This window comes from Carassius auratus, chromosome 48, assembly GCF_003368295.1.
Source record: "Carassius auratus strain Wakin chromosome 48, ASM336829v1, whole genome shotgun sequence".
Classification (NCBI taxonomy): Eukaryota; Metazoa; Chordata; class Actinopteri; order Cypriniformes; family Cyprinidae; genus Carassius; species Carassius auratus.
In genome coordinates, this window is record NC_039290.1 from 8,012,808 (window position 1) to 8,031,224 (window position 18,417).

The following is an 18,417-nucleotide window of genomic DNA, read 5'->3' on the forward strand; positions in this document are numbered from 1 at the left end:
TATGTTGTGGCTAACTCTTGTACTGTGAATTTGTGATAGTTCAGCCTTTTGTTTTGCCTGTATTAGTCATAAAACGGTATGCAAAAGATTCAAGAATGTTCAAACCAGATGGTGCAAGTGTACATGTCCCACATTTTTATGCATGTATGTGCACATTTGAGTGTTTTTGTACATTTCTAAATCATGGACATTTTCTGAAACATTTCATGGTTTTAGCTAATTTAACCCGTATAGAGTAGTGCATTACCTCAAATTTGCAAAGGTCTTATAGAAAATATTGTAACTGTGCAAAATGTTATTTATTGAATAAATAAAGGTGTGTTAACGTTTTATCTAGAATAACTAATTAAGTTTAATTTGATTAAGTGTTTACAGGTCCTAATTCACCCGAAATACAGATATTAGCCACTTGTTTTCTCACATGCCTCTTAAATGTCTAAAATCACTAGATATTTAAAGGGGTCCCTTTAATTATGCCCTTTTACACAGTCTTGATTTTGTTTTGGGGTGTACTAGAACATTCTCTCATGCTTGGTGGTTCGAAAAACGCATTATTATTCACATAATTCACATAACCATTACCTTTCTCCCCAGCCTGGAACAAACGGCTCGATTATATCCGGATTTGATGAAGGCCCGCCTTACGAAAACCGAGATATGATGTGATTGGTTAGCTGTCCCTGTGCATTGTGATTGGCGAACAGCTTAGATTGTGTTTTTTTTTACTGTCGGCCCTTGCCAAAGCAGCAAGTTCTGTCTGCTCCTGTACAGTTAAATGTGCTGAATGTTAGTTTTTGACTGTACTAAAGCAAAAATACCATAATATGTTTGTAGATATTCAAGAAAGATGCTAAGTTAATATATTTGTCTATCTGAAAAACAATGCAACAGTCAGTTAGTCTTCTGTGAAAATGTGCGTTCCGGGCTGGAATGTTGGTCTCGGTTTTGGTTCGTGAAACCCTCCCACTGCCAGTTTACCCGACTATATTTCGGTCATCCATGTTGCCAGTTGGCGGGAAACCCAGCATGTTTCATTTCAGTCATTGAAAGCTGGCAAACGTTTGTGACAAAATAATGAAGTGCACGGATAAATTATTTATAATAAACACTACAGTATTCAATTTAAAAATAAACATTTTTAATTTAGATTTCATGGTGACAGTTTGACCCGTTTTCAGACACCGGGAATATTGAACAAGAGGATCGCACAGAACATTGGCATTGAAACTGCTTGAAAAAAAAAAAACATTGAAAAAAAGTCGCCATGAAATCAAATTGTACAAGTCTTATTTTATGGAATACTTTAATCTTTCTTTTATATAACTTAGCCGTGCACTTCATTTTTTTTTTTCGCTGTTTAGTTTTTCTTTCACTTTCGATATTCACGATCACACATACGGTTTTTTTATGGAGCAACAGTACTTACCACACGTTACTAGATTAGATGTTTTGTCAGTGGTGCTCAGAATCTCCAAATCATTTGGACATGAAGCACTACTTCACATTCTTGTCCGATGCACTCAACCAATGGATATAACCACGACCTCACTCCTACCCACCCCCAAACCATTGGAATTTTCGTAGGAGGGAATTATTTAAATTATATTCTAATGGTCCGCTTTGTGACATCACAAAACCAGGAAAACAACGCTGTAGTTAAAACAAGCAGTTCGTTGTAGTTCTTCAAAAAGGACATGTATAATATATATACACACACACACACACGATATATAACTAAATATCTCCTTTTGGAATGGACTTTGAGATTTTTAACTTTGTAGATCTTTTTTTATGCCTAAACATATAAACTACACACTGACTAAAATTCAAAAAGTGAAAAAGCTTAATAGGACCCCTTCGAGTGCTATTTTCACCACTTTGCAACATTAACTTTAAATTTAGCAAATAAAAACATGGTATTCAGCATGGTTGATACATTGCGTTAACTGAGGTTTTCCTGCAAATATCCCTCTTCACCTGACTGTTAAGTTTGTTTCAGCAGTCACATTCATGAATGGAGTCATTACAATAAAAGAAAATGCACCAACATGTTTCGACTGTGCAACTGTCATTCTCTTTACTTTTGAATGTTAGCATTAGAACATTCTGTTGCATTACATTCTCCATTATCTGCAGTGTATTCCACATTCACAGCCCATAACCACAAAATGTCTGTCAATGCTGTATCTTCTTTGTCTTAGGAGAGGCAAACAAAGGGGAACAAAGAATATATATTTAAACTCCATCTGTCCACCAGCTTGACATATTCTCCTGACATGGTTTGAATACCACACCCAATTTGGATTAGGGTGGTACACAGGCCTCTTCTAACAACTTTTACTCTGAACCATGGGAAGTATATTTCACTCAGATAAAGTGGCAAGTCGTCATCACTTGAACAGTCAATCATAGTCAATAAAAAGCCTTCAAGAAAGACTGGTCAATTGACACTTACTCAACCTGCTGCACTATTCCACATCAGCCAAAGTGAGCACCACTGAGACTAAAACAGCAATTTGTAAAGCAATACTGCCCTCTGCATGCAACACAAAGCAGACAGCTAACACTACACTCAAAATTGCAGGAGTCCAAGGAAATCAGAAAGAATATTACAGACCAAAACATAAACATTGAGGATTTTAGTTGATTAACAGGTTAAGCAAGTTATGTTTTGATAAATAAGATATGTTCAACACTGCAAGAACTAAGTATTAAAAGAAATTAAGCTCACTTGGTGTTAAACCCCGCTCTAATCATATCAAAGCAACAAAGAGCAATAACTAGACAATAAAAACAAATACTACATAAAAGTCTTTTTAAAAAGCAGTACTAAAAGGTGGTTGAAGTACAGGGTCATTAGTCAAGAAATGAAGAATGTGTAAATATTACATTTTTATTTAATTCAAGATTGACCTTTTAGCCAGTTGACAACTGGAAAATGAGGAAAAGAAACAAGAAAATGACAATCGACAGGAAACCAAATGGGCAGTGGAAGTGAAAAGCTTTTCTAATATTCTTCACCCTCATCTTCTCCATCCACACTATCAGCCCCAACCTCCTCATAATCTTTCTCCAGGGCAGCCATGTCCTCTCTGGCCTCTGAGAACTCGCCCTCCTCCATACCCTCACCCACATACCAGTGCACAAAGGCACGCTTGGCGTACATCAGATCAAACTTATGGTCGAGACGAGCCCAGGCCTCAGCAATGGCTGTGGTGTTGCTCAGCATGCACACGGCCCTCTGCACTTTAGCCAGATCACCACCTGGAACCACAGTGGGAGGCTGGTAGTTGATGCCAACCTTGAAACCAGTGGGACACCAGTCCACAAACTGGATGGTGCGCTTGGTCTTGATGGTGGCGATTGCGGCGTTCACATCTTTGGGCACCACGTCACCACGATACAGCAGACAGCAAGCCATGTACTTGCCGTGACGTGGGTCGCATTTCACCAACTGATTGGCTGGCTCGAAGCAAGCATTAGTGATTTCAGCCACAGAGAGCTGCTCATGGTAAGCTTTCTCTGCGGAGATCACTGGGGCATAGGTAGCCAATGGGAAGTGGATACGAGGATAGGGCACCAAATTGGTCTGGAACTCTGTCAGATCGACATTGAGGGCCCCATCAAACCTGAGTGAGGCTGTGATGGAGGACACAATCTGGCCAATAAGCCTGTTCAGGTTGGTGTAAGTAGGACGCTCAATGTCAAGGTTCCTACGGCAAATATCATAAATGGCCTCATTGTCTACCATGAAGGCGCAGTCAGAGTGCTCTAGGGTGGTGTGGGTGGTCAGGATGGAGTTGTAAGGCTCTACCACAGCAGTGGAGACCTGAGGAGCAGGGTAGATGGAGAACTCTAGCTTAGACTTCTTGCCATAGTCGACAGACAGACGCTCCATCAGCAGAGAGGTGAAGCCAGAACCGGTTCCACCACCAAAGCTGTGGAACACCAGGAAACCCTGGAGGCCTGTGCATTGGTCAGCCTGAAAGACATGATTCATGTTAATAAGGCAATCAAGTATTTTAGCCTTTTAATTAAACGGAATTTAACACCATTTAACTTCAAAGGTGTTGTAACTTAATTACTTACCAGTTTGCGAATTCTGTCCAAAACAATATCAATGAGCTCTTTGCCAATAGTGTAGTGTCCACGGGCGTAGTTATTGGCAGCATCTTCCTTTCCTGTGATGAGCTGCTCAGGGTGGAACAGTTGACGGTATGTCCCAGTGCGCACCTCATCTGGACAGACAGGTCAAGAAGAAATGTTTAACTAACTGAGCACTTTGACAAACAATTATCATAACTTAAATCAAGTCCCATTCTCTTACCAATGACCGTGGGCTCCAGGTCTACAAACACAGCCCTGGGGACGTGCTTTCCAGCTCCTGTCTCACTGAAGAAGGTGTTGAAGGAATCATCACCTCCTCCAATGGTCTTGTCGCTGGGCATCTGCCCATCCGGCTGGATGCCATGCTCAAGACAATAGAGTTCCCAGCAGGCATTGCCCATCTGGACTCCAGCTTGACCAACATGGACAGAGATACACTCACGCTGTGAAGAGAGATGAAAGAGATTTATAGAAAGATCTGTAGACATTACACATACCTGAAGTCAACATTGCAAATAATAATTTAGCCATTCAGTTGTGCATGTTCACTTTGATCAGCATGTTAACATATGTGAATGGAAACTGATGCATTAAACAAGCACTGATAGAAAATGCCTACACTGCAGATCAGGAACTGCTATGGTCACACAAATCCCTGACCACACAAACAGCTGACGAAAACAGATCCACTTCTGATTCGTTTTTTTTTTTTTTCAAAAGGTGGGGGTGTTTTTTTTTCTGTTTCATTACAGTGAGCCTGTATTACTTAATTACATAAACTTTTGTGGTATAAAAGAACTACAATTTTTTTTATTTATTTGTTTAACATTTACATGAAATGCAAATTGAATACTTCTTAAAAGAACAACAAGTGATGACATTAATTTTAATACGTGAGAGCCTAGCATATCACTATACAACTTGAACTTGGAATCGGGTGAAACACTTCTTTGTTTTAGGCTGGTCATGCTCATGAACAACTTTACCACTTAAGCTTAATCATGAAGAACTTATCAAGCTTTAAACCTCTCGACACAAGAGGACCGTAGTTCATCAAATTCAACGGAAAGCACGTGGTCATCCTGACTCATTTCCTGTGCCGGTAACTCTACTCTCCAGCACACTGCTTTAGAGAAGTCACTTTGAATAGACATCAGAACAAAGGAAGATATTTTACTATACACGTCAGTATATCCCTATCCTCACGATCTTTTCGAGAGCCGTGTTTTATCTGTCGTTTTCGATCAAGGAAGTAGACGAAACGTTTTATTATTTCTATGTATTGTGCGCCAAATTACACGAAGTCTCGAAATTTTTACATTAACGTTACTTTAAAAGATAACTTAACTTTTTTTTTTAACATGTTAAACATGACCCCAAAACGTATTAACGTTTAGGAAAAGAAAGAAAAAACATTTAAAACCAAACGTTTATTTCTCGAGTTCAAATACCTACAGAGCAGACAAAGAAACTTCGTAGGATACATGCTTAAACATACAGAACCAAAGCACATCTAAATATTAAAATAATGATCCATAATTTTAAATGCTGTGTCAAAACACCGTTATAACAGACGTTGTAAAACACCCATATTTAACGATAATGACATGTCTAGAAGTTACACAGGTTTTATACTCACCATTTTCAAACTTGATTTTTTTTTTCTAAAAAGAAATATATAAATATGAGAAGGTGGAGATCGTAGATTTGCTTTTATCAGCGCTCTCACAGGTCGACTTTTATGAGTCTGGTGAGAAGAATGAAAAGCCCGTGAGGTGGGTGGGAATATTTATACTTTTTTTGTCAGCCGTCACAAAAGCGGAGCGCATGCGAGGAGAAGTTTCGCTTCCTGTCACATCCCCATTGGCTCGTCTGAGAATCGGTGACACCCTATTGGCTGATTCTAACCTTTGAACAATAACGTCTGTGTCCTACAGTGTGGTCGATCTTGAGTAATGATGGATGTTAGTCATATGAAAATGTAACATTTAATATAATTAATGAAAATTAAAAAAAAATTATCTTTTGATATTTTTGTATAAAATAGGGTGTGTAGAACTGTACATAATTATGGGGATAAATAGCTGTTGTTATATTTAAATGTATTTTGCGTTACCCTACCTGTTAATCAAATCTTTGACAATGAGCATATTGTTTAGTCTTTGCTCACATAATTACCTGCCTTTTAGAGAAAACAAAAAACAAAGGCAGAATTCATATCATTAATCAGAGTCTTGGCATGAGGAAACTTTCTTGGTAATCCAGATTCAGATCTGATTTTCATAAGTAAAGTACATCCAAAGCTTATCATTTTATGCTGATTATATGTTTGTCAGAAAACCACACAACTCTGGATTATGTGGATTGGATTTCTGCACTGCCTCATATACCTACACAGACTGGATTGATTTTATGGAAATGTTGTTGCAAGGAAAATATATTTTTTTAAACTGGATCATAAAAAATGAAAATAGTCATAACAGTCATAAGGACTTTCATGAAAATGTTTTCATTTGCTGATGCAATGAATGTTGCGTTATTGTTTGTTAAGGTTAATGGTTCTTTAACCTGTTAAATGTCACCCCGTCCCGTATAGGTGACACCTACGTTGACTATACTATATTACAATCAAATCTAATCTAATATTGACAAACTATATATCGTTGGAAAGGTCTAAGACTCCCAAATATATATTTTACCAATATTTTTTGTTAAAAATTATGTAGGAAAAGTAATAGATGAATTTATGACAAGAGTGCACCCTCAGAAATCTACATTACAAAAGGAGCTTTTACCTTTGTTTAAAAAAAAGACTTCCTCGTTGCCTTTTTCCCTATCACTTTTTAGAAATCATCAGAAGTTATATATCACTTGAAAACATAAAATCTCAAAATTCATCCTTCAAAACCCATTTTAAAATCAGACATTGCATTACCATGTAAATGGCACATCAAAATCATGTTACAAAATGTTTTCAGTCATGAATTATAAAAATTTAGGTTTGTATCATGCACATTCATGTCTATCTTCAAAAACGTGAGTGACAGTTAACAGGTTAAAGTTGATTTGCCGTTACTCTCTGGATAGAATCCAAGTTAAGAGAAATAGCTTTTTACTTGCATGGTAATTTCTGTCTCATTCATGAGATACATCAGGAATGTTTTCTATCTAACGAATGTATGTATGTATACATTTTGCTCAGTATTACCATGGAGTAAAGTGTTATGTTGAAAGATTTAAAAACTTTCATAATTATTTGTCACCTGTTCTATTGTGGATAATTATAACACTATTATTGGTTATATCTGCTATAACCTACATGAGTATACACAATAATTTAAGACAACTTAATTACTTTGAAAGGAGGTTTATTTCAGATGTCCAAATAATTGCAACAATATTATTTTCATTGGTTGTTATTCTCCATTTCTTGACATTTTTTCCATTTCATTGTACTTGCATGTTGCACTTCATTCTGTAATTTAATACTCCTCGCCCTCCTCTTCTCCCTCACCCTCAACAGAATCGACACCGACCTCTTCATAATCTTTCTCCAGGGCAGCCATGTCCTCTCTGGCCTCTGAGAATTCGCCCTCCTCCATACCCTCACCCACATACCAGTGCACAAAGGCACGCTTGGCGTACATCAGATCAAACTTATGGTCGAGACGAGCCCAGGCCTCAGCAATGGCTGTGGTGTTGCTCAGCATGCACACGGCCCTCTGCACTTTAGCCAGATCACCACCTGGAACCACAGTGGGAGGCTGGTAGTTGATGCCAACCTTGAAACCAGTGGGACACCAGTCCACAAACTGGATGGTGCGCTTGGTCTTGATGGTGGCGATTGCAGCGTTCACATCTTTGGGCACCACGTCACCACGATACAACAGACAGCAAGCCATGTACTTGCCGTGACGTGGGTCGCATTTCACCATCTGATTGGCTGGCTCGAAGCAAGCATTAGTGATTTCAGCCACAGAGAGCTGCTCATGGTAAGCTTTCTCAGCGGAGATCACTGGGGCATAGGTAGCCAATGGGAAGTGGATACGAGGATAGGGCACCAAATTGGTCTGGAACTCTGTCAGATCGACATTGAGGGCACCATCAAACCTGAGGGAGGCTGTGATGGAGGACACAATCTGGCCAATAAGCCTGTTCAGGTTGGTGTAAGTAGGACGCTCAATGTCAAGGTTTCTACGGCAAATATCATAAATGGCCTCATTGTCTACCATGAAGGCGCAGTCAGAGTGCTCTAGGGTGGTGTGGGTGGTCAGGATGGAGTTGTAAGGCTCTACCACAGCAGTGGAGACCTGAGGAGCAGGGTAGATGGAGAACTCTAGCTTAGACTTCTTGCCATAGTCGACAGACAGACGCTCCATCAGCAGAGAGGTGAAGCCAGAACCGGTTCCACCACCAAAGCTGTGGAACACCAGGAAACCCTGGAGGCCTGTGCACTGGTCAGCCTGAGAAAAAACAGCTTGGTTATTAACCCAATATAATATATAAATAATTTAGTTTGTTTGATCATTTGCAACTACATACCAGTTTGCGAATCCTGTCCAGCACCAGGTCAATGATTTCTTTTCCAATAGTGTAGTGTCCACGGGCGTAGTTATTGGCAGCATCTTCCTTTCCTGTGATGAGCTGCTCAGGGTGGAACAGCTGACGGTATGTCCCAGTGCGCACCTCATCTGGACAGACAGGTCAAGAAGAAATGTTTAACGAACTGAGCACTTTGACACACAATTATCATAACTTAAATCAAGTCCCATTCTCTTACCAATGACAGTGGGCTCCAGGTCTACAAACACAGCCCTGGGGACGTGCTTTCCAGCTCCTGTCTCACTGAAGAAGGTGTTGAAGGAATCATCACCTCCTCCAATGGTCTTGTCGCTGGGCATCTGCCCATCCGGCTGGATGCCATGCTCAAGACAATAGAGTTCCCAGCAGGCATTGCCCATCTGGACTCCAGCTTGACCAACATGAACAGAGATGCACTCACGCTGTGAAGAAAAAGGCAAAAGTTAAAAGTCAAACCAAACAAACATCATTGCAGCATGTAAATTTCAGTCACATGTAAAGCTTCAGCTTGTCAAGCAGTATTTCACCTAACATTTGAACTTCTCATGCTTCATTCAGCCTGTATATCCTGTTTCTGTGCAATGATATCCTAGTGAGATATCATGTCAGAAGAAGCGATCACATAACACAATCAACTGCTGGTTTACTGGTAATGTGATGTCCATCAGCTGCATAAGTGATGCCGTCTACATCACCATGAATATTTAACAGCTTCACCCACAGCCCTGAAATGCGATACGACTTCTGCAAATAAATACATTTAATCGTGAATATCATCCCTCGAATAAACCGTTCTTTAAAATATTCTTAATAAGACGTTTGATTTAAAAATATAAAAAATAAATGACCATATCCTTTGGGAGGCGCTGCATCTCATCTTTCTTTGTTTCGTCACTGATTCAATATGACACTGTTCCGGACTGCATGGAGCCGGCTACACCCAGATTATTTATGCGGCTCCATTCTCTTGTTGTCTCGTTCTAGCGTGCTTCATATTCCCAAAACCTCTTATTTTTCCATATTCTTTTTTTAGGTTATAAGCACAACCGTGACTACATTATTTGTATAAAATATATTTTAAATGCACAAATTAATTTTAAAATAATTCAAAATACATCATTTACAAAACCAAAGCGTTTTTTTCTTTTTTTAATACGTATACTAAATCGTTTCTTTAAATGAATATGTTCTTTATAAAACTATATTTTATATACCCGAAATATTAGTTAAATATAGATACTTTAAAAGCTAGTCGAATAAAAAAGGTTATTTAAATAAGCAATCAATAATTAGGCTATATGAAACCGTGCTCACCATTGTTCCTGTTAATTTTGCTTGGCCGGGTGAGAAAAGATTCTTAACGGAGAGCTCTTACAGTTCGACAACTAAGGGATCGATGTAAGAAGAATAACGTTATAACGGACTGACCTCACTTTATATATGAGTGTTGCCCAGGCGACCACGTTTCTTACCTTTGATTGGTCAGACGCGATGAAATCTGCCCAGTTCGAAGGGCTAGACTGATTTCTATTGGTTGTCAGGAAGATTAGGGTTATTTAGACACCTCCCAGAACCTCACCCAATAGATCTGAAACACTGAATCATACCGAAAAACGTTTTATTCCAAGACTTCATGAAACAAAAGATTTTGTTCAAAATCAACTATCAAATCTTTAGAATGCTGCTTTAGTCAGCTCCTATAAAGGAGAAAGTGTGAAACTCTAATTTGATATAAATTTGGTTGTTCTCCCCTCAACATCCAGTCGCATCATTTTAATGACTCAAAATTGGTTGCATTATTATAACCATGCATCAGGATTTATTATTATTATTATTATTTTATTGTATAACATCTGAACCTTACAGTATGTACCAGCATCTTTGTGTATCTTGATCAGCATATTCTCCATCTGTTCTCTTCTTCTGCCCCTTTTGCCTGGGGTAAATTCTGGAGTAAGTTGTCACATATTTCCTTTTAAACTGTTATCTTTGTGCTCCGAAGGATAACTAAGAGAGGGATTATTCTATAGTTTAACCAAGTTGCACGTGAACCAATTTCAAATGAGCTACAGGGATGAATCTGCTGAGGTGGACAGATTAAGATGTAAGACTGTGTAAAAATGTAAAGGATTTATATGAACATGGACATTTAAAATATTGAGTCATAAATGTACGAGGTGAAATGACCCTGCATAGACGTTGAGGAAATCGGGAAATATAGGCCAGGACACTAAAAGACACCCATCCCCCCACACCTCCTCCCAGGCTCCAGCCGTTGCTAGGAGATGAATAATGGTGTTGCTTGGATACTGACTAGTATCCTGGAGATAATACACAAGCCTACATTAACGGCCATAGATCACATGACCCCAAATCTGAATAGCAGCACTCAGGGGGGAGGATGCAGCTTCCCCAGCAGGGAATGAGGAGCAGGCCCAACCTTTTAAACACCAGTTCTTCTATCTATCTATCTATCTATCTATCTATCTATCTATCTATCTATCTATCTATCTATCTATCTATCTATCTATCTATCTATCTATCTATCTATCTATCTATTTTAGGAATTGCTAATTTTTTAAAAAGGATGTATTGCATCTTAAATGCAATAAAATTTTCAGTATGACAATTTTCAGTATTTGTCTTCATCACAGGCACTGAAACTGAGAGTTCTGATAGTATGAACACAATAAAATGCAATATTATAAGGATAAAGGTACATTTCTTCTAGTACATTTTATGTGAGTCCAAAAACATTGTTTTCCAGAATATATTGAATATATTTTTTGAGCCACTCATTACACACACACACACACACACACACACACACACACACACACACACACACATATATATATATATATATATATATATATATATACGTGCATTTTAAACATCATATTGCAACTGATAAATGCAAAATAAATGCAGTTAATTTTTAAAAGTCCTTTCCTACATCTTCTCTCTCTTTCTCTTCCCTTTCCTCATTTTCTTGCATAAGGGTTCATTTTACTGTTTATAGGCTGGTTGCTAACAACAGTCCAACAGTGAAGACAGGTCTCATAAAGCTCCTTGGACATGTTTAGAATAATAATGCTTTCATATACCTTACAGGAATTCACTGTAGTTAAATTATATAAACAATGTATATACCTGCTTTTGTTGGTATTCTATTAAATTGTTCATTAATAATGTAAATGCCTGTATTTGATAAATGTTTGTAATGTCCTTCCGTGTTTAGTCCTTTCATTTTGCACTGTTGTAGACAAGTCCTAATGCCAGATCAATCAGCTGCTCTATAAAAGATTACATCTCTTGCTTTTTCAGCGTAATCTTATTCTGCACACTGCAGCGCACTACCAATCAAGACAAGGACCAAAAATCAATATTGGTGCAGGCCTAAAACTACAGCTACAGCTATCCTGCAGGTACACGGCAGGAAGAGAACAAGATATAACAACAGAATGATATGCAAAGTGATGTGCAAATACTGAAGGACATACTGACTATCTTTTTTATTTAGATTCAGAGCTGGTCTTCTGCCTTCACCACTTCCAGATGTTATCTGGAGACATTTTGATATCTGATCAAACAGAGTTTACATAAATGCATTAGACAGATTATTGTCAGTTGATTTTTATCAGTGTATGATTTATTTATGTGTACAGAATACTGTATCAGTGAACATACAGTACGCTAGGATGCTCAAGTTGCTGTATTATTAATAATAACCTCCTACCATCTTGGAAAGAGTAAAGGAAAACAAATGTTCAGATCCAGATTACAATAGTTGATTTACAAATGGAAGCAACACCTGTTATTATAAAATACTTTATAAAAATAGAGGCTTCTTATATTCAATTAAAGCATTTAGCTGACATAGAAAAAATTACATTACTCATTTAATATTGGTTACAGACTGACATTAAGTAGACACAGTCAATGGCATAATACCAAAAAGGTTGTGTGGTTTATGTTTAAAGTTTGCTCACTACTGGCAACTGCACACAGACCCATCTCTCCCATTCTATTCTCATAGCAGCAGCTGTGAAAATTCCCAACAGTATTCCAGCCACATAGCACACTTCCGATGAAATGCTTAGCTTGAATGATTCGAGATTTTTGCTATGTTGTACTGATAAGGGTCATATTTATTCAAACATTTAAGCTAAGGAAACAAGAGTCTGAAAGACTATAAAAAAAACTGCCTGAAATACCGGAGATAGCTGAGTTGGGGAAGTGAGTAGGAGTATCAAACCGATCGTTATGCTCAGATGTCCAGAGCCTACAATTAGGGATGTGCAGTCATGGGTATGTTTATACACACACATCAGGCTTCCAGTTTAGCAGAAACCAAGACAGACATGCAAACAGCTCACTGACACTGACAGAGCAGGAAAAAAGAGTCAGGTTGTTCACGTGACAAATACAATGACATCATTTCAACAAAATCTAGGACAGAGAGGGAGGAGACTGCAAGCAGGACAGTGGGAGGGATCATGGTACCATGCAACACTAGGCCCATTCTGATAGCTCCTATTGTGTGACTGTATCTAAATTCAGATGCTTTATACTTTAAAGTGCAACGTTCACAAACTCATTACTGTAAAAAAAAAAAAAAAAAAAAAAAAGAGTCAGGTAGCCTAAAAGTGTGCTATCTGTCTTAGATTGTGCTGGTGTCTCAAGCTTTTTAAATTATTTAGTATTAGTCACAAATTTGCTCTCAGCTATTCTTATGTCTTTAATATGATTTGATCAGTCACAGGCTATGCAATACAGTAGATAGTAGATTATTTATCATACAATTTACAATATATCTAGAGTAAACTACAGAAAACCTCATGATGGTTTCATATCATAATTGATTACAAGTTCAATAACACTTTGGATAGATTTAAAAGGTTAAATTGATGCCATTTTTAGGAAATGTAAGTGTATTTCCTACAGTATTGGGAAATGGCTGTGATATTGTTTCATTCAGTACCTCTTATGCTTAACTTAATCTGGAGAGGTGACATAGATCAATATGTCAACAATTCCATTGGGGTGGGGGGGGATGGGGGGGACTTGGCAACCCTGCATCCAACAGGAGCTGCAGGAGTCAGATTTAACCGTTCATGGGCCGGGAGTAAAGAGAGATGACTGACAGATGCTGAAGGATTGACAGATAATTGATATTATAAGATGTGCTTCCTTTACACAGAGTGCGCGTGATCTCCATATTGAAAGCGAAAGTAAACAGCGATAAGAGATTTATTTAAATACTCTCCATATTGATAGCGGCTCCCTGGTGCGCAAAATTACATGATGCAGTTTATAAAGCTTGCGTGAGCAGTCAGTTATGGTAAGAAATTCAGCAGGAGGGGGATTAAGAAAACAGCCTTTAATACAAAAACGCACACGATGAATGGCGACGTAAAAGCGATCAAAGATATATTGGGCAATTTAGAAATCCTGGCTGGACGCATTATTCTAGGTCCAAAAAAAGGACATGTCCGGGGAAAAGAGGACGTATGGTCACTTATAGAGTAATAACATTGCAACATTTTCAAAAAAAAATTTTTTATAGGCCTATTTCATAAGAAATGTAATACCTTTCCCTATTGTGTTTCCCCAAAATGCCTGATTAACGTGTTTGTCCTGATGTCCTCTACAGAGGACACGTATGAAAACGATGCCCTGTTTTGTAACAAAAAGTCATATTCTGATTTGAAACCCCTTAACATTTTCCCTCCAAACATTTGATATCTCGAAAAAAGCCCTGAATGTGCTCTGCACAGGACATGCAATGGGAAATTCACTAAAATTTGTCCTCTACAGAGGAAAAAAAATCTATACCTGGAGGGTCCCAGGAGGATGTGTTTTGATTGCTTGCTTGAAAGGAAACGTGTACAAACCCTAAAGAATGATAACAGGTTTCAATCTCTCCATCATATTCTGGGATGAATCCCAAAACGACAAATGTCAGTAAAGCATTATCAGATATTCATTGCACTGATTTATATCGGTCTTTAACGGCTGCGTTGTATCTACCTTCCTCGTTTCGACGTCACACTCATTCTAGTTCCTCCCCTTCATCCTCAACTCACTGCCTCAATCTTTGACTGTGCACTCACAATATCCTCTCAACAATAAAGAAATTCCCTGCCTGCTGATAATCGCTTCATAGCTCCATCCCCTCCAGAAAAATGGTGAGTAGAATTATTTTTTTTATCCCTTTCAAATAACGTCGCGCCAAAGGTTTTCGATTCTAAATGTGCGATTCGTTTAATCCTCGTCTGGTGTTTTTTTTTTTAAGCAGCTCGAGCGGCTTTCCTTTGCTTAAAATGGAGGCAAAGCTCGCAACATTGCAAATACGTGACGCCGCGAAAATATATATATATATTTAAATAATCTTTAGTAGTGTAATGCAAAGAACGCCACACTTAAAAATATTATTCCTCGCAACATGCATTTAGTTTATAAATGCCTTTGCATATGCCTACAGGATTACATTCATCCATCCATCAAATCCATTCATCCATCCATAACGGTGCCCTCAGAATATGTTAGAAATCACGCGTTGTTTTTCAAATGCTTTTATAAATAACACGATCATTTTACAATGCACATTATTAAATAGTGAAACCTTTAACATAAATTACATTTAGTAATACACCTGTTTTGAGGGTGCATCTCCAAAACCACCGTACATTGTGATTTTTTTTATGTGTATTGAAATTATAGCCAAAATAGTATGCATTATATCTATCTAAATGATTATATATTCAATTGCAGGATAATTCAAATCACAATGTGCTATAGTTAATAAATGGTACTTAATAAAATCTTAACAAAAAATGCACAAACAGAGTGATTGTATTTTATTTTTATTGTTTATTTATATTTGTCACGAGCTCTTTGGCGTCAGAGATTGACAGAATTTTCTTGTAATTTGCATCCACCCCCCTCCCATCTCATGAGGAGTAAACTGGGTGGGGACTGCAGCTGTCTGCAGAAGCTCATATCTGGCCTGTGCAGCAGATGAATGTATTTCTATTCCTGTTCTGTTCCACTGCTGCTACCTGCTATTCCACTGAGATTTTACATAAAATTATCTAATACATTTAATTATCTAGCTGAATTAGCTTTTATTCAATTTCTGGGACCTGTCTTTCATGCTGTTTTTACGGAAATGCAACAGTGCAACTAAATATTTAAGATTAGTGGTGACCAAATATATATATATAAAAATTTTATACATTTAAAATCCCATATTCATCAAGCAGCATTCTGGATTCCGTTTAAATACTGGTTACATCTGTTGAGAAAATTCAGTTTCTGCTTCTAAAAACCTTAATATAAATGATGTTCCTTTATTGAAATCCATACTCTTATGTAGACCGTTGGAAGTGACATAAATGGGAAAAAGGTGGATTTCTGTCAACATTGTTCACTTTCAGTGCCTAGTCAGGCATGGTCTGGCAAGCCTATTCGGTGTGGGTGGGGCATATTTGCCTTGTTCCCATTCTCCTGCTTCATTCCCTTTGAATAAAGAGAACTAAATGCTTTCTCTGTTCTTCCTTTTTTGTAAACTACTATGTCTTTATTATGCTAGTTCAGGTCTTGCATGTCTGTCCTTTAGCAGTTGTTTACAGTGGATTTCTGATCTCAAATAAAGACTTTTAAACATTTTTGGTACATTTCTGATCCAATGTCAGTCAAGTGTCTATTGTTGTACCCAAAATATTAACCAAATGTAAAATTTCATGAAATGCAAATGTCAACAGAACTATGGTGCAAAAGATGCCTTTTATATGTCTTGAGAGCAAATAAGTGAATAAAAAGATTTGTAACATTTTAATTGAATTATTTACCATTCCTTTCCACAGCGTGAGTGCATCTCTATCCACGTTGGTCAAGCTGGAGTCCAGATTGGCAATGCCTGCTGGGAACTCTATTGTCTTGAGCATGGCATCCAGCCGGATGGGCAGATGCCCAGCGACAAGACCATTGGAGGAGGTGATGATTCCTTCAACACCTTCTTCAGTGAGACAGGAGCTGGAAAGCACGTCCCCAGGGCTGTGTTTGTAGACCTGGAGCCCACGGTCATTGGTAAGAGAATGGGACTTGATTTAAGTTATGATAATTGTGTGTCAAAGTGCTCAGTTCTTTAAACATTTCTTTTTTGACCTGTCTGTGCAGATGAGGTGCGCACTGGGACATACCGTCAACTGTTCCACCCTGAGCAGCTCATCACAGGAAAGGAAGATGCTGCCAATAACTACGCCCGTGGACACTACACTATTGGAAAAGAAATCATTGACCTGGTGCTGGACAGGATTCGCAAACTGGTATGCAGTTGCAAATGCACAAACAAACAAAATTATTTATATATTATATTGGGTTAATAACCAAGCTGTTTTTTTTCTCAGGCTGACCAGTGCACAGGCCTCCAGGGTTTCCTGGTGTTCCACAGCTTTGGTGGTGGAACCGGTTCTGGCTTCACCTCTCTGCTGATGGAGCGTCTGTCTGTCGACTATGGCAAGAAGTCTAAGCTAGAGTTCTCCATCTACCCTGCTCCTCAGGTCTCCACTGCTGTGGTAGAGCCTTACAACTCCATCCTGACCACCCACACCACCCTAGAGCACTCTGACTGCGCCTTCATGGTAGACAATGAGGCCATTTATGATATTTGCCGTAGGAACCTTGACATTGAGCGTCCTACTTACACCAACCTCAACAGGCTTATCAGTCAGATTGTGTCCTCCATCACAGCCTCACTCAGGTTTGATGGGGCCCTCAATGTCGATCTGACAGAGTTCCAGACCAACTTGGTGCCCTATCCTCGTATCCACTTCCCATTGGCTACCTATGCCCCAGTGATCTCCGCAGAGAAAGCTTACCATGAGCAGCTCTCTGTGGCTGAAATCACTAATGCTTGCTTCGAGCCAGCCAATCAGATGGTCAAATGCGACCCACGTCACGGCAAGTACATGGCTTGCTGTCTGCTGTATCGTGGTGACGTGGTGCCCAAAGATGTGAACGCTGCAATCGCCACCATCAAGACCAAGCGCAGCATCCAGTTTGTGGACTGGTGTCCCACTGGTTTCAAGGTTGGCATCAACTACCAGCCTCCCACTGTGGTTCCAGGTGGTGATCTGGCTAAAGTGCAGAGGGCCGTGTGCATGCTGAGCAACACCACAGCCATTGCTGAGGCCTGGGCTCGTCTCGACCATAAGTTTGATCTGATGTACGCCAAGCGTGCCTTTGTGCACTGGTATGTGGGTGAGGGTATGGAGGAGGGCGAGTTCTCAGAGGCCAGAGAGGACATGGCTGCCCTGGAGAAAGATTATGAAGAGGTCGGTGTCGATTCTGTTGAGGGTGAGGGAGAAGAGGAGGGCGAGGAGTATTAAAATGTTCACTAAATGTCTAAAATTTAAAACAGTAGACCGGTAATTTACACACGATAAACATGAGGTATCAAGTGTAAAGTCTACTCCTAAATGTTAGAGACGGATTCTTGATTAGTTGTTGTATTTTAATTGCCAGTATGAATATGATTTGTAGAATTTGCTTGCCAAATTTTGACTGAATAAATTGGTGGTAATGTTGAAAAAATCTATCTGTGCACATTTCTTTAAAAATGATTGTGGATGTTAACATAAGCTGTCTGTTTTAAGGCATTCCAGGCATTCAAGAGAAGTAATCTGCTTACTAACCAGTTTCCACGGGTTGACTTATGGCATT

The 18,417-nt window shown here is 38.8% G+C and overlaps 2 protein-coding genes across 4 annotated transcripts; one reads left to right on the forward strand and one right to left on the reverse strand.

The window, feature by feature from the left end:
• Positions 1 to 2,868: 2,868 nt before the first annotated feature.
• Positions 2,869 to 10,127, reverse strand: LOC113065726 (tubulin alpha-1A chain). Of its 3 annotated transcripts, XM_026237205.1 has the most exons (5): positions 10,003 to 10,127; positions 8,888 to 9,110; positions 8,650 to 8,798; positions 7,644 to 8,570; positions 2,869 to 3,055 (listed from the first exon to the last, which is right to left on the reverse strand). In XM_026237205.1, the coding sequence occupies exons 1-5, from the start codon at positions 10,003 to 10,005 to the stop codon at positions 3,008 to 3,010; spliced, it is 1,350 nt and encodes a 449-aa protein (XP_026092990.1). In that variant the 5' UTR covers positions 10,006 to 10,127; the 3' UTR covers positions 2,869 to 3,007. The 3 variants fall into 3 exon arrangements, with proteins under 3 accessions (XP_026092990.1, XP_026092991.1, XP_026092989.1); XM_026237206.1 differs by lacking the exons at positions 7,644 to 8,570; positions 8,650 to 8,798; positions 8,888 to 9,110; positions 10,003 to 10,127 and adding exons at positions 4,090 to 4,238; positions 4,328 to 4,550; positions 5,747 to 5,863 and having other exon boundaries at positions 2,869 to 3,982; XM_026237204.1 differs by lacking the exon at positions 2,869 to 3,055 and having other exon boundaries at positions 7,459 to 8,570.
• Positions 10,128 to 14,745: 4,618 nt separating this feature from the next.
• LOC113065727 (tubulin alpha-1B chain) lies at positions 14,746 to 18,288 on the forward strand. Its single transcript, XM_026237207.1, has 4 exons — positions 14,746 to 14,879; positions 16,560 to 16,782; positions 16,873 to 17,021; positions 17,103 to 18,288. Exons 1-4 carry the CDS (start codon positions 14,877 to 14,879, stop codon positions 18,081 to 18,083), a joined length of 1,356 nt encoding a protein of 451 aa, XP_026092992.1. The 5' UTR covers positions 14,746 to 14,876; the 3' UTR covers positions 18,084 to 18,288.
• Positions 18,289 to 18,417: the final 129 nt, after the last annotated feature.

Coding starts and splice junctions, on each gene's coding strand:
- LOC113065727 (XM_026237207.1), top strand. Junction 16,783..16,872: donor CCTGGAGCCCACGGTCATTG/GTAAGAGAATGG, acceptor CTGTCTGTGCAG/ATGAGGTGCGCACTGGGACA. Junction 17,022..17,102: donor TGGACAGGATTCGCAAACTG/GTATGCAGTTGC, acceptor TTTTTTTCTCAG/GCTGACCAGTGCACAGGCCT.
- LOC113065726 (XM_026237204.1), bottom strand. Junction 8,799..8,887: donor CCTGGAGCCCACTGTCATTG/GTAAGAGAATGG, acceptor CTGTCTGTCCAG/ATGAGGTGCGCACTGGGACA. Junction 8,571..8,649: donor TGGACAGGATTCGCAAACTG/GTATGTAGTTGC, acceptor GTTTTTTCTCAG/GCTGACCAGTGCACAGGCCT.